The sequence below is a fragment of the Anthonomus grandis genome, chromosome 22 (assembly GCF_022605725.1).
Source record: "Anthonomus grandis grandis chromosome 22, icAntGran1.3, whole genome shotgun sequence".
In the NCBI taxonomy this organism is placed as follows: domain Eukaryota; kingdom Metazoa; phylum Arthropoda; class Insecta; order Coleoptera; family Curculionidae; genus Anthonomus; species Anthonomus grandis.
Window position 1 is genome coordinate 6,043,343 of NC_065567.1, and position 27,240 is coordinate 6,070,582.

At 32.8% G+C, this 27,240-nt stretch overlaps 1 protein-coding gene across 1 annotated transcript in view; it reads right to left on the minus strand.

Annotated features, from left to right (window-relative positions):
• Positions 1-860: 860 nt before the first annotated feature.
• LOC126749128 (neurofibromin) overlaps positions 861-27,240 on the minus strand; it is a 91,604-nt gene continuing 65,224 nt past the window's right edge. The window contains 6 exon segments of the mRNA XM_050458775.1: positions 861-1,120; positions 1,122-1,403; positions 10,724-10,919; positions 17,250-17,292; positions 17,295-17,451; positions 21,867-22,049. Coding sequence (XP_050314732.1) covers positions 1,007-1,120; positions 1,122-1,403; positions 10,724-10,919; positions 17,250-17,292; positions 17,295-17,451; positions 21,867-22,049 — 975 coding nt within the window. The 3' untranslated portion in view covers positions 861-1,006.

Below are 27,240 nucleotides of genomic sequence, written 5' to 3' on the forward strand. Positions count from 1 at the left end.
CCACAGTATTATCACCCACCTCAAAAAACAAAACCAAATTTAAAAAAAAGTAGATTTAGGCATCACTTAAAGCACAAAATTTTTTTAATAGATGTCTGCCGTTTAGTTTATTAAATTATATTTACAATGGTCTCTATAAAGATAAAAGAGTTTATATGGCCGTTCCTCATCCTATGTACTATATTTGTACAATAATGTAGAAATTTGAGAAAATGGGATATGTGAAATGATTTTGCTTTAATCTAAGCTCTTAATTAAGTATTAAGCTTATTAAGCCTAACAAAAAGTATGTATTCTTTGGTACAACAGACTTGTACAAAATAGATCCCATATTTCTTCAAGCCGTGATCTTGAAGCGCTAAATACGAGACAGCGCTAGCTAGTACTTTATCCAATAAACTCCCATTCTTTCCTCTTAATTTAAATTCTTACATTAACTAATCTGTTTTAAATTTAAAATACATTTTCACTCATTCTATTTTCCGTAAAATTTAAAATTATAAAGTTTTACGAGTTTACCAGAAAGTATGAAATTAATAAATTAATTAATGATATCTGTTATGTTTCAATGCCAATTTATTTACCTTAGGGATGTATGATCATATAAAATAATATTAAGCTTGAATGATAAGGCAATGGCAAATTTTAGAAAACTAAAAAATTGTCATTACGTTGACTAACATGTAATACTGATTTTTTCAACTATAAATATTAAATTATCGAATATTATTATACCATTATTATTACCAAAATAAAAGATCTATATTGGAATGAGTTATTATCCATTTGGTCAATTTGGAATCAATGTTTTAAAATAATTCTTACACAAGATATTCTGAACAAATCAAAATACTGAAACGTAAAGCTAAAAAACAAAAAGTAAATTTAATTTGTACATCGTAGTTTCACATATCCATTAGTTTAGAATATAATATTTGTTAAAGTGTTAGAAGAAGAAAAACCGCCATTCTATAAAGACAAAAACCATACCTAACATAAAAGAAAATTAGCAGTCTTTACTTAATAATAAAATGTAAAACATAAGCAAATGTAAAATATACAGCAGGATGGCAGCATTTCCTTCTAACAAATTATGAAAAGCGTTTTTAACTGTTCGTTTACAATTTACTAGAAAAACACCGATCCAGAGATGATCTACTTCCCCCATTCCTACTTTCTTCATTCCTCCCGAAACAACCTTTTTCCCTATCCGTCGGAGAAAGCATCAGACTTGAACTTGATAAATTCGTGTTTGAGTCGTTGACACTTAAAATAGATGGAAAAGCTATCACTGGTTCACCGATATCTCCAGCACCATCCTCTGTCGGCATATATATTTCAACCATCTGCATCAAACACTCTCTAAATACATCACTCTGTCCGTCCATATTTTGCGTTTCACCCTAAAATTATCATAAACAAGTTTTTAAATAGTTTAAAACGGCATCTGCTGGTAATAAAGAAATATAATAATGCATCGACTGAAATGTTTAACAATTACTTGGGTATAACTTAATTTCATTATAATTTCAACTGTTTCAACTGTGTATGAAACAGGAGAAGATAATGGAAGCTCGCCTCTTCCTGTCAAAACAAAGATTATGTAATAGGACGCTTTTCGATTAACCTCCGGAGACTGACTTTTTCACGCCACAGTTTTGCGAGGTACTTCGTGGTACCAAGTCAACTTAACTAAAATCTAAACTGTTTAACTTTGAATAATACGAGCTAATGGCCATGGATAACTCAATAATACAAATTTTTTATAGGGTAACAAACTGTGGACGACATTTATACATATATTTTTATAAATAACCTAATTTCAGCGTTAATTGCGTTCAAAAAAGAAATTCTGAAAAAAAAATACTGAAGAACTTCGTTGCAAAGACCTCAGAGAATTTATAACAGCAATGAGAGAGTTTGACAGACGACACAAACTCTTCAGCAAGAACGACATTTCCTAGACTCAACCTTATTAACCTGAGTGGCAGCGTAGCCCGAAGCACGGTTGTTTGGCTTAAGCAGTTAAAAGTAAATAAGATCAGTTTTTAGTGCTTTTAATTTAATTTTTTTGTCGTCTATCAGTAACTGGCAAGTGCATTATCCATCAGTGCTGTTATCGTGGCGAAAGAAATACTTATAAAGTAAAAAATTGCTTTGACAACCTTTATAAACAATCGAATTGGACTTTGAACCGAGGTCGTATTTCATGGTATTCTATTGTAACGACTGAGTTGTACTCCCGCGGCATTGTCAATATGACCTCAAAATTGTGTAAAATGTGCAAGGCCAACATTGGAAAGAAACTGAAACTGCAGTGTGGCCACTGCAAAGGTTATTTTCATATTCAGTGCGGAAACGTTACCGAAGTAGATGCTCGGGTGATGCAAGCAAAGAAATCTCCATATCTCCGTGGTGCTGTACAGAATGTAAACAAGATGAGGATGCGTCAGTAAATAATATTACTAGGAGATCGCTGCTTTTTGCGCAACCCAGTACGTCTAATGAAGATCCGGAGCTTAAGATGCTCCTTAGAAGCCTTCAGGATGAAATTAAGGAACTTCGAAAATTCGTAGACTTTTTAAACGAAAAGTACGAAGAAGAAAAGACCCGCTCAAAAGTTTTGACGGACATGGTAAATGAAGTTGTACGAGAGAATGCTATCCTAAAACAAGAGGTAGAATGTTTGAAATCATCTCAAGCCTCCCAGGAATTAAACAAAATTAGAAATAATGTATGCATAACAGGGCTAATTAAGGGGGAAGAGGAGAAAAACCAGAAGGCTTCAAAAGCAATAAATTATGAAGGTAAATACCATTAAATTGGGATTAGGGATTTTTTATCGTCCTCCAAAATTCAATGCTTTAAATGCAATTAATCTCTTGGAGAATTCTATTGGTTACATTTTACCTCTTTGTGATGAGTTGATTTTGTTGGGCGATATTAATATAAACTTGTTAGAATATGCGACTATTAATGAATCTTTCAACAATTTGCTTGAGTCTTTTAATTTCAGACAGATTGTTATGAATCCCACTCGATTTTCATTAAAAAAGGTCTCTTTAATAGATGTGATTATCATTTCAAATGAGAAATTGCTGAATGGTCAGGTCTATCATCACGACATGCATGAAACATCTGATCATGAATGAATATACTGTAATACTACAATTAATTTGCCAGTGTTGTCTCCGAAAATTCTCGAGTATCGTGACTACAGGAATTTTGAAAATTTTGGAATCTATAAAAATTTAATAGCGACTTATTTAACCTAAACTGGGGACAAATATTTGATCAAGTTGATCTTAATGACAAAATTAGTACGCTGACAGATAATATTTTGTTACTTTTTGATAAACATGCGCCAAAACGTAAAATAAGGGTAATTAGACCAAAATCTCCTTGGTTTACTGGGGTTTTGCAAACAATGAAAAAATATAGAAATAGCCTTCTGTCAAAGTACAAAAAGTCAAAAAACGTTGGTGATTGGGAGGATTACAAAAGAGCTAGAAACCTCTTTACACGGGCGGTTCGCAATGAAAAAAAAAGAAATAAATAACTTTTTTATTTAATCTGTACAGCAAATATGTCCAAATGTTGATCCAGATACAATAAAATTTTACCAAATCAATTCGACCGTTCAAGACACTTTTGGTTTACGTTTGGTTATTGATTACGAAGTCGGGCGTGCTATTTCTTCGCTTACATCAAATGCATCAGGGTCGGACCAGATTACGCTTCAAATGCTTAAACTATGCTGTCCAGTTATTATTCCGTTTCTAACGCATATTTTTAATCAAATGATTGAAACTAGCACTTTTCCCCAACAATGGAAAACAGCTACAGTCTTACCCTTGGCAAAAAATAGTGATCCTAAGAGTCACTCAGACTTAAGGCCAATTAGTTTGTTGTGCGTGGTTTCTAAAATTTTCGAAAACATAATATACCATCAAATTTTCGATTTTTGCAAAAAAATAATCTTTTCTATAAATATCAGTCAGGTTTTAGAAGAGGTTTTAGTACAGGTACAGCTTTGCTGGACGTTTTGGATGAAATTATCCAGTCGATAGATAAAGGAGAACAATGTGCCCTGGTGTTACTTGACTACAGCAAGGCCTTTGACATGTTGGATCCAGAACTTATGTGTGCCAAGTTACAGTATTATGGATTTAACGACCAAACCATAAAACTTTTAAGAGGTTATTTAACACAAAGATCTCAGCGAGTGATTATTAACCAGAAGTTTTCGAGTGTGCTGCCTGTTTTAAGAGGTGTGCCGCAAGGTTCAATATTGGGCCCGCTGCTCTTTGTAATCTATACGATGGACATGCACCGGTGTATAACCAACAAGTGTAAATTAAAGCAATTTGCTGATGATAGTCAGATTCAGTTTTCTTTTGAGAAGGAAGGCTTTTTTGAAGCTGAAAGACAAATTAACCAATGCTTAGATCAAATTCATGCTTATTCAAATAAAAATGGTCTAAAATTGAATCCAAAGAAGTCAGTGGTGCTGTTTTTTGGTAACAAGAGGGATTATGTATTGTCCAACGTAAACGTAAAAATGATGGGCGAGGGAGTACCGGTGGTTACTGAGTACAAAAACTTGAACATCATTTTAGATAGCAATTTGCGATTTAAATCGCATATTGCTAAAATATGCCAGAAAGCGTACTATGCGGTGAGAAATTCAAAATTTAAGAGAAGAGAGAAAAGATTTAAAGATTTAAGAGAGAAAAGCAAAAATTTTATCAATTTTGCACTTAAGTACTTTGTGAATCACTGGTGCTCTCTCATACCAATTAGGGCAACTATGTTTACAGACCTTTCATTGATTGTGGGACAAAGTTTAAATTGCAAAAGATACAGAATTCTTGTGCACGATTAATTTTCAATTTAAGAATCAGGGATCACATAAGTCACAAAATAAAAGAAGTGGCTTAATATCGAAAAACGACAAAAGTTGCATTTTGTTTCCTTTCTAAATAATCTCATAACAATACAAACACCTCAGTATTTAATAGACAAACTATTATATAGAACCTCTGTACACAACTTAAATACACGGTACAGAAAATACCAAAATACCAAACAAGCCTTTTCAGAGGTTGTTTTAGCTACCAGGCCAGCAAACTTTTAAATGAAATACCATCCAGCTTGATAGGTTTGCAAAGACAAGCTTTTAAAAAAAAGTACAGGCAGACTTTATTAGATTAATAACAATGCTTTTTTTTACATGATTTTTTTTTTCCATCTTATTGCTTATTTCTTGTGTCTTTTAATTAGATATTACATTGAACTTCTTGCCCATTACTGTTTTGTATGCATGGATTATTGTTATTTGTTATAATTTATGATTTAGTTCGTTAAATCCATAATTTAAATTTTTATGATTTCATTCTTTTGGATTTACCTAAATATTTTTTTCTGTTTTTCTTTATAATTATTAAGATTGTGAATTTAGATACAGTGGTAATCTTTTATATTTTTGTATTCCAAACATTATCTATTATGTATACTGATCATTTATGTACTCGGTTAAAAGCAGCATTGCTGAAATTCGCCCAGTCAAAAATAAAGTCCTTTTTATTTATTTATTTATTTATTATATTTTAAGAGCTACCATTTTTGAACTGCTGCACCTAATGATCTGCAGTACGGCAACTGTTATTATCAAAACATTAGGAGTAGGAGGAGAGCGAAGGTAAAAAAAATCATTTCCGAAACTGAAAAGCCAGCACCACCACGGGAAACAACATTAAGTAATAAAGTTGAAACTATCGGACAAGATATACCTCAGCTAACAAAATTTATCAAAAAAACGCTAAATAAGATACTGAAGGCCCTTATTATTTATATTTATTTATTTATTGGCATTGCCCTTTTGTAGTACAAACATTCTTACATTAAAATTAAATCTAAATATAAAATAAATAGAAAATATTTAGCTTAAGAAAACATATACATACATATAAATAATCATTAGAGAATTTAAATAAAGTTAAAAGGACAGGTACAAGAAAACACTAAAAAAAATATTTTCAACAGCCTCTTAAATCTTTCAAAATTAACATCGAAAAAGGCAAGACTTTCGGCATAGGAGTTTGCCATACGTAACACCCTTGGAATAAAATATTTGAACCCAACATTTTTGTCTTTTAATGTTGAAGAAACATATTCATAGACCTTCTGGTTTGCTCCTGCATGTATCTTTTTATTTAATTTTATCTTTTTTTTCTCATATTTTTTTTACATAGTTGAGTAAGGTCTATATATTCTGGTGGGTAATTTGTAATTGAATTTAAAGATTTTGTTTTGTTTTGTTTTTTTAAATTTTTTATGCGCTGTGTATTCACATACTTAATATTAATTAAAATCCAAGCTGTTCAAAACTTGTTCAAAATATAAAATCAATATAATTAACAACTTGAAACACAGAGCTTTAAAACGATCATACCCTCATTTCAAAAGTCTAAATAACATCAAAACCTTACTTCAAAAAAGTAGCTACCCTGTTAAAATAATCATCGGAATTCCAAAACTGAAAATGTATCTGGAAGGTTAGCCGGTACTCTTAATAAATTAATTTTTCAAAATTGCGTTCAAATACGAAAATACAGTAAAACAACTATACAGTAGATAAAAAACGTCAACACCCAAATAACTAGAAAATGGGGTTGTTTACACAATCCCATGCTCTGACTGTCAAGGTGCCTATATAGGTCAAACAGGTCGTCATTTAAAAACTAAGATAACGGAACATAAAAGAAGCGTTAAACCTGACATATTAAAATAAAAAAATAAAACAGCTCTGGCAGAACATGCTGACACAGAAATATTCCAATTTAATTTTGAGAAGGTTAAGATCATCGACATCCAAAATAACAATAAAACAAGATTAATCTCAGAAATGATACACTTAAACTTAACAAAATGTAAACAAAAAACAAGATACTGACAACTTAAGCACATCTTACGCAAATGTAATTAATCTAATAATACTTTCTTTCGATAAGGCAGAACATCATTCTATAAAAGTTCTGTGACTTCAGTGTCATCCGAAACAGGATGGCAGCTAAAAAGCCAATGTCAAATGAAATATTGCACGCCTTTAGTGATGCTTCTATACGTGGTTATGTAAGAGTGCAATACTTTCGTAGAAGATGTTAATGGGAGTTTTGTAAAGCTAGACCAGATTGGCAAGCTACAAGCTTCAAACTTTGGCCAGACTTGAATTAACGGGATCCCTTCTTCTTAATGAGTTAGTCAAATTCGTATTATCCTGCTATTTGACCCAAATATCCTTTATTGATATTTTCGCGTTGTGTAATTGCCAGGTAGTTTTTCATTGGCTAGCAGCATTAAAACGTTGGAAAACCTTTGTAGCAAACCGAGTGAGTCGAGTTTAAGAAATTATTTCTCCTTGTTCCTGGCACTACATTTCTTCGGCTCTAAATGCAACTGATGCAGCTTCTCAAGAGACTATTACATCAAAATGATATGTGAGATACGGTGGATGTCATCTCCATTCTTAAGTCCGCCCCAAAGTTAATGGTCTGACTTATTCAATAAACTTTTGACCATTTAGTAAATACATTCTAAAAAATTAAGCAAACTTGTCTAACGGTTGTCGTAGATCCAAATTTCTTAGCCGTCCTAGTAAGTAAATATTCTTCTCTGTCGAAAATTCAACGTAATTTAGCTTATATCCTAACAATGTCCAGCATATTGAAGAAACATAACAATTCGAAGCCTGCGAATTTACAAAAATTATTATTTCAATCTATTTCAGACATTCAGATTCCTATCCCTGGTAAGTTATAAGAATGGCTGCCTGTTCTTGTGAAATGAGCGCAATTTTTTTGTTAGGCATTCTTAACCCATTTAGAAAACTTTTGTTTAGACTATAACTTATTTAGTCGCCGCGCCAGCCGCATAATATAAATTTAATATTTTATTACAGGCGGCATATTAAGTTTTATAAACAGTCTTAGCTTTATAAACAGAGTTATTAGATTTTAATTTCTTAAAACCGCTTATTCAATTTCCTTACTAAAGCCGACAAATAGTACAAAGATCCTTCTATAATCAAAAATGCAACGTTTCATTATGTAAGCATTTTACACAGCCACATTCTCCACTTCATCCATATTTTTATTATATTCACACTTTTAACTTCAGGCCAACAGGACATAACACAAGATTCGGTTAGAATCAGAATTTTACTTTGTAAAATTTTTATTTGTATATTTTATACAACAATTAACAGAATTGTACAGTTAGTGCAGTGCTTTATTTCATTCTTCTAATTACACTTATTTACCGAAAAATTGGTGTTTTATTGAAGAAAAAAATCACAACCCAGAATACCGTGTGTGGAAAAGCCCATACACAAAACACCTTTCATCTTTTATCGATCCTAAAGAACACATTAGGGTAGGACAACTTTAGCGATCTGAACTTGTCACATTTGGATCAAAGCATTTCTTTCTGTTACTTAGTAAACATCGTCTTAAGTTCCTTGTTATAGAGTGTACATACCTAAAATACTTACATCGAGAGTTGAACATCATTTAGTCCTTCAACAAATTCATTTCGCATGTGGCTGTTGATTTTTGTGGCCCATTTCTGATACCTCTCTATCGTGGATGAGGCAGGGAGAGATTTTCACAACATCGTTTGTACTAGTGTGCGATGTGTCCACATGGAACCATGAATTTATATACTGAAAGATTTGTTGCAGGATTTGGTCGATTTGTAGCTCGACGCGTATCAGTTAGCTACTGTTGGAGCGATCAGGGTGGTAACTGCTTAGGATTTTCAAATCAACTTATTACAACCCATTATAATGGTCTTGCAGAGGCCAGATTTAAAAGTTTCAACTTCTTTGTTGAGAGTCTTTGGCGATCAAAAATTGATAATTGAAGAAATTTCTGCTCTTATTTGTCAGAAAAAGGCTGTTTTAAACTCTCGTCCACTTACGGTTCAATCTTCTGACCCAAATGATCTCCAGCCTCTGACTCCGGGATACTTTTTAAGAATGGAATTCTTAATTCTTCAATGCCAAAGCCCGAGTTATCTCATCTGAGGCTTAACCGGCTTTCGCAGAGGCAGTTGACCCAAATGAGGACTTCTGGAAAAGATATTCCCTGGAGTATCTTAATACTTTCCAACATAGGTCGAATTGGTCTGATTCTTGTTCAATGATAAACCTTAATGATTTAGGTCTTATATCAAGTGACATTAATTCACTCTTTCACTGGCCTATCGGTTGCGTATTTGAATTGTACCCTTGCGAGGACGGATGAGTTCATGTCGCCATCGTAAGAACTGCAGCGGAAACTTATAAACGGGCAATAGAGAAAATTGTGTTCTTTACCTAATGAAAATTAAAAATGTTATCTATTCATTTCGAGTTTGTTTAATAAATTCTTTTTTTTTCTGGTTTTAAAAATTAATTTTTTTAGGCATAAGAGTATGTTGATTAAGGATTTTCCATCACATTTTCTTTTTATTTTTAGGGTTTAGTGACTGTTCTCAATATTATTGTTCTAAGACTGTGTGTTTTGGAGGCCAGTATGTTAGTACATGCTAAATCATTTAAATTTTTTCTGTTGCTTTCCTCTTCTTAAAAACACACAGCTGTAATTGCGCACTTGGATACAATGCCGCATTTTGCGGTTTTTTGACCGTGCGAGACATTGCGAGAGTAGCAGTAGTATGGTTACCACGATACGCATTAAAAGTAGAAAAAATAATAATTCCATCTCTATCTAAATTTTACAACTTGGCTGTATTTAATTCCTGGTGCTTAATTGGTGGAAGCAACCTAGAAATCCTCAATGACTAGTAGAAGAAGACAGAGGGTGAGTACCCAGCAATTCATTATGGTTGTGTGTTTCGCGCATCGAAATGAGTATAATAATCGAAGGGTAATATGTCGGGGGTCTATATCTAACGGCCAAATATCTCTGAAAATATAAATTTTCTTGAAAAAAAGTTGAAACAAAAGTTTCATAGAATTGAAAAAGGGACTAAACGGTCAAATTTGACCATGGGAATTCTTCTGACTGAGAAAATTTCATGTTAGATAGACCTAACATGCATTATGTTCCGAGATGCTCACGAAAAGTTTAAAACGAAGTTTGTAAAACTAACGCGCGAGTATCGTTCGTCGCGGCGAGCCGTTTTAACTTCAATCTACGGCTGAATTTATAGTTTTTAACCGATTTTCCTTAAATTTTTGGTACAAACCACACCCACTGTGGTCCCCTCACTCATCGGATTTAAATCCCTTGGAGTGTTATTTATGGTGAGATATAATGATAGTAGTGTATGCTGGCAAATCACATACTAGGGGTGAAGTGCTTTGTAAAATCAATAATATCGCTAACGACATAAGGAAAACCCGTTGTGTTACTGCGAAGGCTATCAGCCAGACCATTAAAAGGGCTAGACAATGTGACACTCAAACAGTATTTAAGTAAAATGTCCCTAAGTTTTACAAAAACAGATATTCATTTATAATTTAAAACTGGTTATTTCTGTTTAAACTAAAACTAAGTGACGAAAAAAGATTATCAGCAAATATATGTGAAATAATGGTATGGCAATGATCAGTTTTTACTTAAACAAATCTTATTAGAAGAATAAATGTGGGATCAAAACTCCTATAAATCAAATTGGAGTTCCAATTAATTTGAAGGGTGGAATTATAACAACTTACCTGTTTGACTTTTAGAAAAGATCCAGCAAATCTCCATAAGCCAGCAAAGCCACAATTTTGTAAGTAATGTATGCTTTCCTGGCTAGTTCCCTCGCAAGTAATCATGGTTTGTATAATTGTTCTGACAGCGCTTAAGGTTTCCAAGTCATGGTTACCACTGACTATATTTTTCAAATTTTGATCGAGCAGATTATAGCTATAAGGAAAAATAATAACTTAAAATAATAAGTTAATGCAAATAGGTTAATAAGTTAAATTAAGCAAATGAAAATTAAATAAGTGGATAATCCTAAATTACGTCTTTCATTATTAAAAAAAAAATAGAAAAACCTAAAAATGTCTATAACATTATCTTAAATAGGCATAATATTTAACCATTCAATTAATTAGGAATTAAATATACAGTGCAAATTAGACTAAAACTAAAACTACATAAAAATTATTTTCACTGAATTTTCTTTTTTTTTTAAATAAATAGATGCATAATAATATGAATATTCTAGTGATTTAGCACTTTTTTCGCGAAATAGACAAACTGTTTAATTTAAAATTTTTGTTGCTTTTCTTATTCAACTTATAACAAGATAAAACCTACCAAATCTTGGAATTCCACGAAAATCTTGTCTTGTATGTTAAATATTACATATAAAAAACCTTCGAATCTAAACAATATAAAAATATGCTAAAGAATTTACTCGTATGTATTTGAAAAAAATCACTGTATTTGCTGAAAATGTATGTCAACTATATTAGGTAATATAAAGTTAAAAAAAAAATTATATAGTACATTCCTGACCCTGTTGTATCTACTTTGCTTAGAATTAAAAGCCAATGCAAGCCATTATAATATTATAGAGGTTGGGGTACTGCAGATTACGCATTGTCCAAAAGAATGGCAATCTGTCATTAATGAGCCTCTGGTCATTTGACAAGTATTTGCTGTTTATATTTTTTTTATAGAATAACATACTATAATAATACCGGCATACGTTATTTTGCTGTCTAACTGTACGTTGCACTGTTGAATTTTAAAGTGCTATCAATTCTAAATACTAAATCAATACTAAATAAGTTTAAATATAGTTTCAAATTTTGAGACCTCTGAAGTAAACTTAAGTGCAAGAACCTTCAATCCAAAGCATCTAGGAGCAAGACCTAAATGGTTTATAGTGCCCTCTAAGTCGATTCAACAAGATCATGTAGAAGTGTTGGAGAAAAATTGTGTATTAACCATAAAACTGTTGCGTATATGTAGAAAAAACATAGGTACAAATGTTCCAGTACAATGTTAAAGAAATATTTCCCAATGATCAGTAGCAAAGAATAGAATTTTTTGAAACCATAATGGAAAAGCAAATGAAAAGGAAAATGTTTACGAAATATTCGATTTTTAGATGAATCTTCCGTTCCACGACATGAGAAACACAATCCTTCCGTAGTTGGATACTGTTCTCGGGAAAATGAGTACTGAAGTTTTCAATACATTACTCAGTATCTTCCAAAATTAAATGTTTTGGTTTGTATTTTGGGCGACTGACGATGGTATTTTATACCTTAAGTTGTTGCAAATCAGGTTGTTTCTGCCATTTAAATCCTCCCTAATTAAGACCTGAAATCGATCTATTTTCCTATTTTCAACAAGACAGCTGTCTTGTTCATAATTCGGGTAAATGGAAAAGTAATTTTTAACAAATACTTTTCCTCACCGTCTTATTACTGGGACTAGCGATATTAAACGGCGCCCTAGATCTCCAAATTTATCAAGTGACTTTGTATTAAGGAGGCAATTGACCAACACGAATATAGTAGGTCAACAAATTATCGGAGTTGCGAGAGAACATGGTTAAATATGCTGATTCCATTTCATCAGAAATGACTTTTATTGTTTAGCCAAAGCAGGTCTGTTTAAGCCTTTTATTAAAGATTTTTCTTACATTTATTTTTAAGAGTATTAATTTTGTTTTAATTAGAATAATGCTTTAATTTTTATTAAGCATATTGTAAACATTTTGAGACTACGATTCTATATGGACTATACACTGATGTATGTAAAGCCTGTATCAGAAAAATATTTTAGAAATGCCTGAACTTTAACCCCGTAATATTTTGCGAAATGTTATTTTAAGTGATATAGTTGCCTCATCAAAGTCATACACTTAGTAACGACGTGCGCGTTGCCATATTTCGCCTTTAAGCACCAATGCGTAATGATGGATTTCCCAACCTGTATAGCTATTGCATATACAGGGTGTCATTAAATTGGTGTGAAAAAATTCGGGGGGTGATAGTACTCCTAAAAATTTTAAAAAAAGTTCCTATAACTATAGGGTGGAAAATGCATATTAAGGGAGTTAGGGGCACTGAAAGGGTAAATTTAAAAAACGGTTTTTTGAAATTGTAGGCTTAAAAAACGAGATAAAATTTCGAAAAAAAATCCTCTGTTATAAATTTTGACCCAAAATCAAATGGTGATACTGAAAAATAATTTGGAAAATCGGAAAGGGTAGTTTTTGCAAGGGTAGGGGGTTAATTCGTGAATAACTTTTTTTAGGTTATTTTCTTCGCAACGTGGGTTCATTTTTTAAAAACTACATACTTTTTCCTACAAAAAAGGTACTCTTGTTGCACATCGCCCAGAACGATGGTTTTCGAGAAAATTGAAGGCAAAAAGTTTGCTCTGATGGGCTGCTAACTGGTTAAACAACATAAACTTATGAAAGTTATGGGGTTTCAAAAGTAAACAAGTAGTTATTAAATAATTAATTGAAAAATCTAAATTTCATGATTTTTAAAACATCGTATTGCTTTAAAAAAACGAAATAAACCAATTACCAAAATTCCTTATTAAATGCATACTTATTTGATTCATTAGCCTAGTTTACACCGCGAGTACCAAATATTCAATACGCGGACCCCAATCCCCTATTCTCAAACTCAACGTGCGCGAGTTGACAAGTTTACACGTAAATTATTCCAAATTGTGACTTAATAGGTTTGAGAATAATGTAGAGGTTTTAGTCCGCGTACTGAATATTTGGTACTCGCGGGGTAAACGTAGCTATTGAAGGTATGCGGTCTTATCACTTTATTTATTTTGCATGTACGCAAAAGAAATGTTCTGGTTCATAAATATTTTGTCAGTTGATTGTTGTTGAAGTGTGCGTAACGTAAATTTCACAAATTATGGAATACCCTGTGTGTGAACTGGCAGATATGCATTTTATTTATGGAAGAGCAAACGAAAACGGTCTTTTGGCTAAGCGCTTGTATGTCCAAAATATCCAAATCGCAGGGCACCTTCTCACCGGATATTTGCGAGAATTCATCAGCGCCTAACTCTCACGATGTGTAGGTTCATTTGGACATAGAAACCAAGACCGTGGCCGTAACTTGTTGGTACGTACACCTGATGTTGAGGAGCGCATTTTAGCACATGTAGAGGAAGATCCGGGGATATCTGTAAGGAGAATTGCATCGCGGGGAAAACGTGAGTCGCCATTCTGTGTGGATGACTCTTAAGACTCAACTCCTGCATCCGTATCACATCCAAAGGGTACAAGCTCTTGCTCCGGCAGACTATCCCGCTCGAGTCATCTTCTGTCGTTGGTTATTAAGAAAACAGGTACAAGAACCCCTTTTTTTGGCAAATATTTTATGCACGGATGAAGCTGGGTTTACAAGAAATGGAATTTTCAATTACCATAATACACATCACTGGTCCGATGAGAACCCTCATGCTGTTGTGGAAAGTCGACACCAAATTCGATTCTCAGTTAATGTTTGGGCGGGAATTCTTGGCGATAGACTTATTGGACCATTTTTTTCTACCCCCGAGGTTAATTTGACACCTTTTGAAAAGTCGCTTGTTATTTATAATAATAAACATTTTAGGCTAAATGGTCAAAGTTACCTTAATTTTCTAATACATGATCTACCAGCACTTTTGGAGGAAGTTCCCATAGCACAGAGGCAGATCACGTATTTTATGCATGATGGTGCACCAGCTCATTTTCCGCTAGCGGTGAGGAATCATTTAAACCAAGTTTTTGAGAGGCGTTGGATAGGACGTGGTGGTCCACAAGCTTGGCCAGCAAGATCACCAGATCTTAATCCATTAGATTTCTACTTCTGGGGCCACTTGAAAACTTTGGTTTACTCAGTGCCGATTAATACTGAAGAGCAACTACGTCAACGCATTATCGACTGTTCCAATCAAATTCGTACAACCCCAGGGATATTCCACAGGGTACGCAGATCATGGAGAAGAAGAGCAGATGTCTGCATTGAAATGAATGGTGGTCACTTTGAACATTTACTATGAATGAATTAAGAAATGCATTATTTTAATAAGGAATTTTGGTAATTGGTTTATTTCGTTTTTTAAAGCAATAAGATGTTTTAAAAATCATAAAATTTAGATTTTTCAATTAATTATTTAATAACTACGTGTTTACTTTTGAAACCCCATAACTTTCATAGGTTTATGTTGGTTAACCAGTTAGCAACCCATCAGAGCAAACTTTTTGCCTTCAATTTTCTCGAAAATCATCGTTCTGGGCGATGTGCAACAAGAGTACCTTTTTTGTAGGAAAAAGTATGTAGTTTTTAAAAAATGAACCCACGTTGCGAAAAAAATAACCTAAAAAAAGTTATTCACGAATTAACCCCCTACCCTTGCAAAAACTACCCTTTCCGATTTTCCAAATTATTTTTCAGTATCACCATTTGATTTTGGGTCAAAATTTATGGCAGAGGATTTTTTTTCGAAATTTTATCTCGTTTTTTAAGCCTACAATTTCAAAAAACCGTTTTTTAAATTTACCCTTTCAGTGCCCCTAACTCCCTTAATATGCATTTTCCGCCCTATAGTTATAGGAACTTTTTTTAAAATTTTTAGGAGTACTATCACCCCCCGAATTTTTTTTACACCATTTCAATGACACCCTGTAGAACGCACAGTAGTAGCAACAGCAGAAAATATTAAGCACGCGATAGATACTTAAATAATTGACACTCAGTCGTCAATTTATGGTTGACTGAGTTGAATTACCCTCTAAGGTCTTAAGATCAGTCCTCTTTAACCCGCAATCATATCAATTACCAAAAGACGACAGATTGAGGACCACTATTCTTGCATGGTAAAGATTTCTATGTTGGAAAAGATAAAATATCTGAGGCTTATCTTGGACTCCAAATTAAGCTAGAACTAAATAACCAAGCTTTCGAAATCAATTATATAGACGACCAAAGGCATGCATGGGTAAACCTGGGAATTACAGCCAAAAATGGCATACTGGATCTACACCAGATGCATGCCTAGTCATAACAGAAGCCATGAAATCTACACCAACCACAAAGAGAAGCAAAGCTAGGTCTGAAACGAATGGAAATATTAGTCTTGATATAAGTTAACTTGACAGAACACCAAAGAATATCAAGAATCTGTGAGGCAATCATATTAGAAATGATTTTGGATCACATGATTACAAAGTATTGCTTCCGGGCAGCATTCAAAGTTGAATATGCAACAAGAAAAGAATGGAATGACAGTAACCGCAGACCAGGCTCAGATCTTATTTGGTACACAGATGGATCCAAGACCGACAAGGGAACGTAAGCTGGAATTTTTGGAGGAAAAACCTAAGAATGAAACGTCCCATCCGCTTGGAAGACATGCCACAGTTTTTCAGACAGAAATGTTTGCGATACTAGAATGTGCTAGGAAAAACATTAGTAGAGTATACACCAATAGGCAGATCCTAATAATAACAGATACCCAAGCAGCCCTAAGGGCCTTCTCGAATCCTAGGGTTACATCAAAGCTGGTTTGGGAATGCGTCATAGAACTGAAAACCTTAGAAGACCGCAACTCAGGCTTATATAGGTTACATACAGGTATTCCAGAAAATGAAAAAGCCGATGAACTTGCAAGAAGCTCTACGGCACCTTACTTCGGACCAGAACCAGCACTGGGAGTGTCATGGTAAAAAGAAAACATCAAGCTCAGTAGACAGAAATGAGACAGCTGAAGAGAGAAAACATGTGAACTTTAAAATAGACGAAAAAATGACTAAAGACCTTCTTGCATCAGAATGGGTCAGATGACCATTAAAGAACACCTGAACAGAATTGGAGTGTATAATGGAGACCTTATATTACTAACTAATTGCCGATTGTGCGAAAAGGAACCAACAATCCGACATGTAATTCGCAATTGCTAGGCATTGTGCTGCAAAAGGCATCAAAAATTTGGGAGAGGACACACTGGATCCAGAAGCAGAAGATCTGTACCGGCTGGTACAGGGCAGCGAGGTGCTAGGCTGGGTAGTATAGATGTATATCGGGATGAGCACAACAAGCCTTTAGGATGAGGTGTATTCGGGCACAATAGACGAATCCCAAGAGGAAAAAAAAACCATCACGTAACAATTACTTGTAAATTAACATTACCTATTTATTACATTAGTTTTAAATAACATTACCTATTCTTTTTTTATTTAAGTTATATTTATATCTATAAACTTACATAACTGGAAAAACTCTTGGAAATACAGTAGCTCCCTCTGCAGGAATTTGTAGAGTGTTCGTGTTTCTACTTCACCAGTGCTATACTTTGCCAATGTGGCGAGCGTAGTCAATACCAAAGCCTGGGTGCTGAAGTCTGTTAGAACTTCTGGATCTAATAGTACATTATTTTCATTGCTAACTGAAACTCTAGCACTGCGATGCTGAAATAATTTGTTATGTTTTATTTGCAATGTATTTGATTAACTGATGTGTAAATATATTATTAAACATATTCAATCACATTTATTGTCTTTTCAAAATGAAAATTTATCTAAATTAGTAATAGATATTAGGCAAGCATGCTCACTTAAAGCATTTAATTTTACATTAGCTCTTAAAATATGTGTTACAATTTAAATACCAAAATAAGTATTTGTTTGCTGCAAATATTATAAAATCTAAAAATGAAGTGTTTTTATTCAAATCATACTCTTTATAATTAAATAATGCGACATATTTTGGTATTTAAAAATACTAAGCAGAATTATCTATATTCTAGTGGTGAAAAGTGAAACGAAAGAAGAAAGTCATACCTTGGATGCATCATCATCAATGGATTTTTGTTCTTTTGTAGTTGGAACAGAAAATGAACGTTGCGTTTTGAAGAGAGCTCGTGCAGACTGTATAAATGAAGGCCCAAAAATTACACAAACAGCAAAGATAAGCAGCCATATTTGTTATAAAAACTAAATGTATTTATACTAGATTTATTCCTTGTCTGAAAGCTTAAAAGCATTTATACCATTGAGACTTAACCGTAACGCTTTTAAACTTTTATTATTTTTTTAATTTTAAATAGGTTAAAGAATTTAATTTCTAAATTTAGTTCAACAGAGCTACATAAAATATATCAAATAAAGTGAAATTTCCAAATGAAATAAAAACGATTGTTCAAAATGTTGCCATTGAATTTTATGTCAGTAACAAGCATGTTTAATATTTAATTTTTTAATAATATTTAATTTTCTCCTGAACTACATACATCTTATTTAAATCTTAAAATAATTTATAGCAATTCACCCGTTCGAAATTCTAAAGTACGGTTTAAAACTAAGAAAAAAGTATTATCGAAGATCTAAGTGGCTTTTATTAAATTTAAGACCGGCATGATACAAAAAATATAGAAATAAAATTTTCTGAATTAGCTCTTCCAATAAAGTAAAAAAAATTAGACAAGTATCGATATAAATTATAGGAAGTTATTGTAGAATGTTATATACCAGGTGACAATTTGAAAACGAACAGCATTTAATATTGCCTCTACCAATGATAGTATGAAAATTAGGCGAAACACGTCAATTTACATATTAAGAGGGACAATTTTTAAGGCATTTGTTGTCGTATTACTTTCAACACCCTGACCCCCCAGTGCACCTACCCCTAAAATTTTAAATGACAACCTCTATTTCTTTCACTATTTTGGTGTTCCTTATAAAATTTTACATAAACTGCATTTAATTTTTTTTTTCGAAATCCTGACTTAATCTCACAAATGAGTGAAATGTATTTTATGTATATTTAAATAATGCAACTCTTTAAAAAATTGTGATAATGATAATGAAATATTGGAAACCTTACCTTTACTACTTTACGAGTTGTTCAAAATGGCTTCCATTCTTCTCCAAGCACAAGTACAGCCGGTATTTAAACTGTTCTCGGGCATTTTGAAGAGTTTCAGGTGAAAAACTTCTACACTAATGTACAATTTTTTTCAAATGTCACTCTCACGAGATGTGTAATTTTTGTGAATGTTAAGCTGAGTTTAAATACAACCGATTTTAAGTGACCCCATAAGAAAAATCCAGCGGTATCAGATCTCGTGACCTAGGTGGCCATTCTATGAGTCCCCTCCTACCAATACACTGCTCTGGGAAATGATTATCCAACCACTCTCTTATTGAATATACATAATGCGGAGGTGCTCCGTCCTGTTGGAAGTGCAGCAAATGTTCATCTAGAGCAAGAACTCCATTGACGTCCCTTTGATTCTCCACCTCATGAACTATAAGAGGTTCTATAGTTGTGCCTAACATTTCTACATATATTTCACCATTTAGAGTTGCATTGATGAAGAGGGGACCGATGATGTTATTGCCTAATATACCCGCCCAAACATATAATTTTTCAGGATATGGCGTATGTCCCTCTCTAATAGTGTAAGGTTTGAAGTCGCTCCAATAACGACAGGTTTGTTTATTGACTTTGCCATTTAAGTAAAAAGTGCATTTGTCACTGAAACAGATATTCTTTATTAACGTGGGCTGAGTAATAATCTTGTCCGTCATAATTTCGCAGAACTAAATACGTCGGTCTGGGTCATCATTCCGTAATTCTTGAGTGATAAGGAGTTTGTAGGGATGACATTTGGGAAGCTTCAGTACTTTCCTGACTGACTCACGCGACAGTACAGTTTGATCTGTAACTTTACGAAAGGATGTAGTGGGAGTCATAGCGACTTTACCAAGAACTTCAATCTGAGCGCCTTTATTGAGCAGTCTTGACTCATTCCTCTCCTTATTCTAACTCACGCATATACTTGTATCCAACATTCTTTCGTTGAATATGGTCGCCGTTCTTGCAAAGCAGCAATTTTGAGGTCCATAAATGAAAATTATTTCTACGCGTTCAGCAATAGTGTAAATCATTTTAAGAAACGGCACGAATAATTGAAAACTATTGAAATTATTTATGAAGTTAACTTTCACAGATTTTTTCACTGCTTCTAGAAGAACATGAAATAAAAATTCAAGTTCCTACTTATTATTTGAGAAACAGCAAATAGGAGCAGGCATAAGCAAAACGAGAATCTTGTTTTGTAGAAAACGGCAAAAAAATTAAATTGATTTATGTTTTGTAGTGCCCATATCGCAGACAAAATGTAAATATATAAAAGAAATTGAAACTTGTACTTACTTACTAACTTTGTACCTACCAATACTATTGGTGCAAACAATAAGTACAATTTTCGAGCAAAGTGCTATGAGGCGATGGATGCAATCCGTTTTAAAATTAGATATTACATTAGAGTTCACTCATTTGTGAAATTAAGTCACGATTTTGAAAAAATAAATAAATGCAGTTTATGAGAATTTCATAAGGAACACAAAAATTGTGAAAGAAAGAGGGGTTGCCATTCAAAATTTTAGGGGTAGGCACTGGGGGTGTGGGAGTGGAAAGTAAAAAACAAATGCCTCAAAAATTGTCCCCCTTGATATGTAAATTGACGTGTTTCACCTAATTTTCATACTATCATTGGTAGAGGCAATATTAAATGCTGTTCGTTTTCAAGTTGTCACCGTGTATAATATGTAAATTATAAAAAAAAAGCAAACGTCTAAGTTTTCTATCAATTTATCTTATTTCTTTTAATTTTTTTAATGAAAATAGATGTCAACTAATCACGAAAAATGCCAGATTTGTAGGAAATTTGACATTAAATATTTTAAACCATAAAATAATTTTATTTGATGGTTAAACTACATAAATAATTAAGATCTCTATTATTGACTTGGTTCTAAATGTAACCAAAAAAAAACATTACAAATAAAACTAAGGTACAAGTTATAATAACATTGAATATGCGTTTAGTTGCCTCGATAATGGGCAAACTATTTTTAGTAACCTTTAGCAATCAGACAGAATTATTGTTTAGCTAAGTTTAAAGAGAAAGCCTTAATAACCTCCAAAAGCCATTTCAAGATAAGTAATTGAGCCATTTTGAAATTATGTATAATTTTTGTCTCAATGGCAGTTTTCATACCATCTATTTTAATAAGATTGTATTTTGACAAACAAATACTTTGCGCTTTGGTAATTGTACGAATTAAAAAGCGAAAGCAGGAAGAAAGTAATCAATGTATATTTTAACAAAAGTGTATTCGTATGAAGTAATATCGATATTAACATTGATTCAAAGTTCATGTAAATATTAGTTTCATAGAGGCGTAATACACTTTGGTTCGTTTATTATGTTGTAATAATCAAGTAAGCCTAAATGATTAAGATAATTCGAAAGAAACAGAATACAAAAATATCTGGATATAAAATAAATCAATAAAAAAATAAGTAAATGTGATCACAAAATCCTTTTGCTTACTGTTCAGCAATAGAAGTAGTAGAAGTGGCACTTGAAGTTTTGAGCTGCCATTTTTTTAATTCGCTTTTACATAAAACTAAATACCTCTATCGCCAGACAGAGTACCCTAAAGAATATTCGATTAATAAAAGTGTAAATAAGCAATATCTTATTCCTAATGATCGTATTTAAAATTGGTGCAATTTGAACCAAAACTGCTAATCTACAAAAATTTAGTATCTTATGTCAAATTCAGAGAAGTATAAAAGTAGTTATATCATGCGCATTATTTATATATGCAAAGCTTAATTCGTCTTAACATTCGCGAGCAGAAAAAAGTTTTATACAGGAACTACTGAATCATGTAAGACGCAATTTATATAAAACCTCCTTGAAATGCAAATAAAAATCAAATAGAAAAGTTAAACTATGAGAGAAAATGAGAAAGATTTAACTATATGAAAATCTGCTGTAGACTGCTTGATCAGGCATAGAGCTTACTTTGTTTTGTGGTACAGCTGGTGGACTATCTGTATTTATCGAATTCTGTTGAACAGGGACCGAGCTAGATCTCTGCGTTCGAAATAAAGTCCGGGTGAGAACAGTGTTGGTCTGTAAACCCGGACTCTGGGCTAAATCTAGACTCCGCCAACCCTTATTACTTGCTGAATTGACTCGTTCAACCTAATCAGTTACGTAACTAATATAATAATGATGGAATAATTATTATAGTAACAAAATAAATTAAGTTGACGAACTGAAGTAAATCTAAGTAGCTTAAAATATCGCACATCTTTGCATGTTCACGAAAATGTGTAATATTTCTTATATTTTCAAATTTTTCCAAAATCAGTAAAACCTTTCAAAAATGGGTATTTTGTTCTAAAGGCCATCATTTTTAACTTACCAAATCGTCAATTTATCGAATAATTTTATATGAATAATATTTGAATTAAATCAGTTGGCTGACAGTACAAAATGTCCCTTCTTTTACCTTCCTTGTTAGAAAAACTGATTTAAATTCAAACAAAAATAACTATAAAATAAGCATCGCACTATCTACCAGAAAATTCTAGAAAGAACGGTACACTTTGACATTGTCAATCCACGCATTACTGCAATTACTTAAAAAAACATACTGTTCCTAAAAGTCATACTAACTCAGAAAAACAAAGATAAAAAAGTAATTTGTCACCACCAGGATGCGGCTAGTATAGTATATTATAGTCTTGGTTCAGGGCCTACTTATCCAATAGATGTCTTGTTTGAATCGGCGATTTTCTGTGTAAGGTTTTTTAAGGCTTATCTGGTATTTCGTCAAAGCTCTCTTTGGGTCACTCCTTTTCAGTGTCTTCATAAATGATATTATTGATCATTTTACTCGCTGCAGTTACCTGATTTTTGCAGAGCATGTTAAGCTGTGTAGTCAAACTATTTCAAGACCGTGAAAAATTACAATATAATCCAGGTAACGTATTTGACTAGTGAGAAATGGTCTGTCACTGAATCCCTCTAAATATAAAGCTATGAGCTTTTTTCGCACTAGACATTAAATGGAATTCAATTACAAAAAGTAAACAATAGAATCTCGAACGAGTCTCTGTTATTAGGGACCTTGGGGTTGCACTCGATAAAAACCTTCAGTTTATTTTCCAGGATAATGCTAAAGACTTTCAGATCCTTGCATTTATTAGAACAAGCAAGCAAGAATTTATGGATAAAGTTTTTAAAAACCCTCTACTATCCAGCGTACTATATAGTGCCTCCCCACCTAGAAGCCTCAAAATCGTCATGGATCTTGTACTTAGAACATTAAAAGGCTATAATTAGAACAACTTTGTTCGAGTTCAACAAGTGCACAAGAGCAAGGGGGGTGTCTTGTTTGCAAACATATTCATCGATTCTCTATTGCCAAGTTTACACACATTTTCAAAAGAGGAAATTTCCAGCCATATATCAACAGCACGACTTATTAATGTTAGATTGATTTAAAAATAAAAGAAATAGAATTAGATATATCTTATTCTAAGCACAAAAATAACACCTCCAAAGCAAAAAAACCCTTCTAAAAAATTTAAACGGCAGCACCGCGAGCAAAAGCTGATGTTATCTTGTCAAACTGATTTTTGGTGACATTCGGGATTTGTAAAGTTTTGTGTTTTTTCTTCAGTTTTTGGTTGAGAAACGAAAAAAGTTCAGTCATTCGATGGTTTTAAATTTATTTTTTCGGAGAATTCAAATAATCGAGGGTTTTTGTGAACTGTTCCGATAGTAAAAACTTGTGCCGCACTATCGAAAAGGGGCGACTCAAGCCGATCTTTTCACAAGTAAATACCGACACTGTCATATCAAGGGACCGTCATCATAAACTTAGAATAATAAAAACTTAATAAAAAAATAAAAAAAATACAAAATATTTAATTTCCATAATTATTTTTTTAATTAGAAAAGTACCTTTACTCTAATGAAGTACGTTAAAAAAAAGCAGAGTTCATAAACGGTAACATTGTTTATAATTTAAAGCATAATCTATTAATAATAAATATTTATCATGAATTCTTTTTTGACCACGTCGCTGGTAAAGATTCTTTGTGTCGGTGGAATCAACAATGCAATCGAGCAGCGTTGCGATGTTGTTGCCTTTTTCTCTAATATACGTTATCTGCATTTATTTAACATTGAATATTGGCTTCTTTATCGAGTATCTTATCATATTTTATGAAAAAAAAATGCTTCATATTTTATTAAAGAGGAATAGTATTGTTTTGTGCCTGTCAAAACAAGTGAGAAATTCTTAGATATTATAAAGTGTATTTTTTGCCATTTCTACATAAACATTTGGCATCATTGCATCACAGATGTTGCAAGCAAACAAACTGCCTATAGTTCCACGGGAATGCTAATTCTAGCCTTTCAATGTTCTAAGATCTTGTATCTAGTCCCCATAATACAGAATTCACATTAACAACCTCAAATTGGTTGAGCACTTAGTTCACACAAGTTCTTATATCTATCTATAAGCTAAATATTTTAGAAAATTATGAAGATTCCCAAATACTTGAATTGCTAATTGTCATCCCTATTACATCACGCCATCAAAGAAGAGACCTCTTAACCCTTTATCAAATCCTTCATAGTAAAAAAAGTGAATTGCATGTCCCATCAAGACCCAGAAAAGGCAATATTAGTTTTCACCGTACTAATTATAGCTTAAAATAATTTATCTCTAGAACTACCAGACTGGGTAATCAACATCAATTGATATTTTTATTGTTTTTTTTTTTAAATAATTTAATTTTTGTTATGATATATTTATTTTTTAAGGTATTTCATTGTTTACTTATTTTGTAATTGACGCTAGCCGTTGATAAATAAATACATGACAACTCTTCCATAGATTTAATTCCATAGATTAATTGTTTATTTTTATTTCATTCTTTATTACGGTTCAAAAGAACATAGTATGCGTCAATCTCAAACTTAGGTATGCAATTATTAAAAATCTTTTTACTCCAGAACTAGTAATGAACTTACAAATAAAAAGAAACACTCATACAATACAAACTAACTAAGTGCTAAACAGACTAGTTAGTCCACATAAATACTGCAGAAAGCGAAGGATATTTTAACTTGGCATAAAAAAATCAATATGGCAGTATAAAAGGATTATCTAGAAGGAGTTGCTTTATTTTCAATTTAAATTTAATTTGTCAATTATACTGTCAAATTATGTTATGCTCTTTGTCTCTTGACTGCATCGGTGTAGGTCGGCTTTCGCACTATGATTGAGGTGTCGTCCGCAAATTGAGATATATGAGAGTGTTGACTACTTAGGTGACTAGATAGATCATTACAAAAAATAAGAAAAAGTAGTGGGGATAGTATTCCCCCTGGGGAACTTTAATCTTACGAATCTTACGTCAAGATTGAAGATTTAAAGGGATAATTTTCTATTTCATTTAATCTGTGTGGGATTTGATCATACTGTTTTCTGTCGGAAATATAGAACATTAGCCAGTTTAAAGGTGGGCTATATATACCATACGCTTGCAGTTAAAGTCTTAGCATTTGACCATCAATCACATCAAACGCTTTGCTTAGGTCATCAAATTTCCCAAAGTCACCAAACCAGAATCCAGACTACGATTTATAAAGGCCAATGCTTCAAAAAGGGCCGTCTCAGTTGCAGAAAGCCATGTTGACACGGTGAAAAGAGTTTATTAAGTTCAAAGAATTTTACTAATCTGCTGTAAATAAGTCTTTAAAAAATCTTCGAAAATACTGAAAGATTCGAAATAGGCCGATAATTTCTAATGCTGCATTTCTCGTCCTTTTTGTGTATATGAGTTACTTTATTAATTTTTAATGTTGTTGGAAAAATGCCCTCACTAAAAGAAGCATCAATTATATTTTCAAGGGACGTCGCAAAACACCTGGCAACGTAAGTGAGAATAAAACATGAGATTTCATCGCTAGTTAGATGAACACATATCGTCCAAGTAGAACTTAGTCAGCGGCAACCTTCTATTTTACTAGATCAGCTTTATGAAATATATAAATATATGTAATCTTAGCTCTAAGTTTATTCTTTGTATACCTGTAGTCATAATTGTGTCTGTTGAAATAGTGCTTTCCATCGTGGATAAAGGAACAATTGAAAATTAATTTTTCAAGAACTATAAGATTTGGTAAATTGTTAAAAGAAGCTGCAAATTTTTCTCCTTTGCCAAACCAAAATTTAGGAGATTATTGTTTTGAAAAAGTTTTAAAGTTATAGAAACTTCACTTGTCCATTCCTAGTTTGTTCTAAATTGATAGTGTTATACAAAGTATCACCGACAAAAATGTAGCTTTAGCGGCTAGAGCTACTAATTTTCAGTCTATTGGGGAACTAGCCAGTTATTTAACTAGTGTAGGAAATGTTAACTCTAAAAATAATAGTTTAAGTATGGTAAAAACGAACTTTCCGCCAACTAAAAATGCTTTTGAACCACGGTAGTCATGCTCCTTAAGCTTATTTTAATTAGCCTTATTAAAATAAGGTTAAGGAGCGTGAGCGAAAAAAAATAGGGTGTTCTAACTTTGGTGGTAACCACATTTTAAATCAATGTAGAAACCCTAAAATTAAATGTAGGTTATGTAAAAAGTTCGGACATACCAGTGAAGGTTGTAAACGCATGACCAGAAAAGACAGTTGGAGTGTTGCTGTTTGTGACGTTTCTGATAGGGTTGCTAATTTATTTCTGAAAACGGCACGTATTAATGGACATAACGTTAAATGGCCTATTAATTCTGGTAGCACCTGCACCCTACTGAAAGCATCAATTGCTTAAAATTTGAAAATTACTATAGTTAGTGGATCTTTCAAAGCATTAAAATCATTTAATAGTACGTCAGTCAGTATTAATCAATGTAGAGGTGGAAGTAGTGGCGGCCACTGTCACAGCTTTAATATTAGATGATAGATAAGTTATGACTTGCTACTAGGTGCCGATTTCAGAAATCAAGAACATATCGTACTTATACCACTTTGTACGGCTGCCTTAAAGGGTTTTGATGTAAACACAATATCTGTTAATACAATAGTTGCAATATCCCTGGGTATGTTAAAAGTGGGCAAGGAAATGTAAAAAAAATATGAAAAATGAAAGCTGGTAACTTTAATGAATCTTTACTGGATGTCCGTTTCTGAGAGATCAATTTTACGGGAACTTATTAATGAATTGTTGTCCAGTAATATAGTCCGTGAATCTATTTCATCCTATGCCAGTCCGGTTCTTTTGGTGAAGAAGAACACTGGAGGCTATCGACCAGCAATGGATTATAGGAGACTACATCTAAAATTAGCCAAATAGAAATATTTGTAACCGTTGAT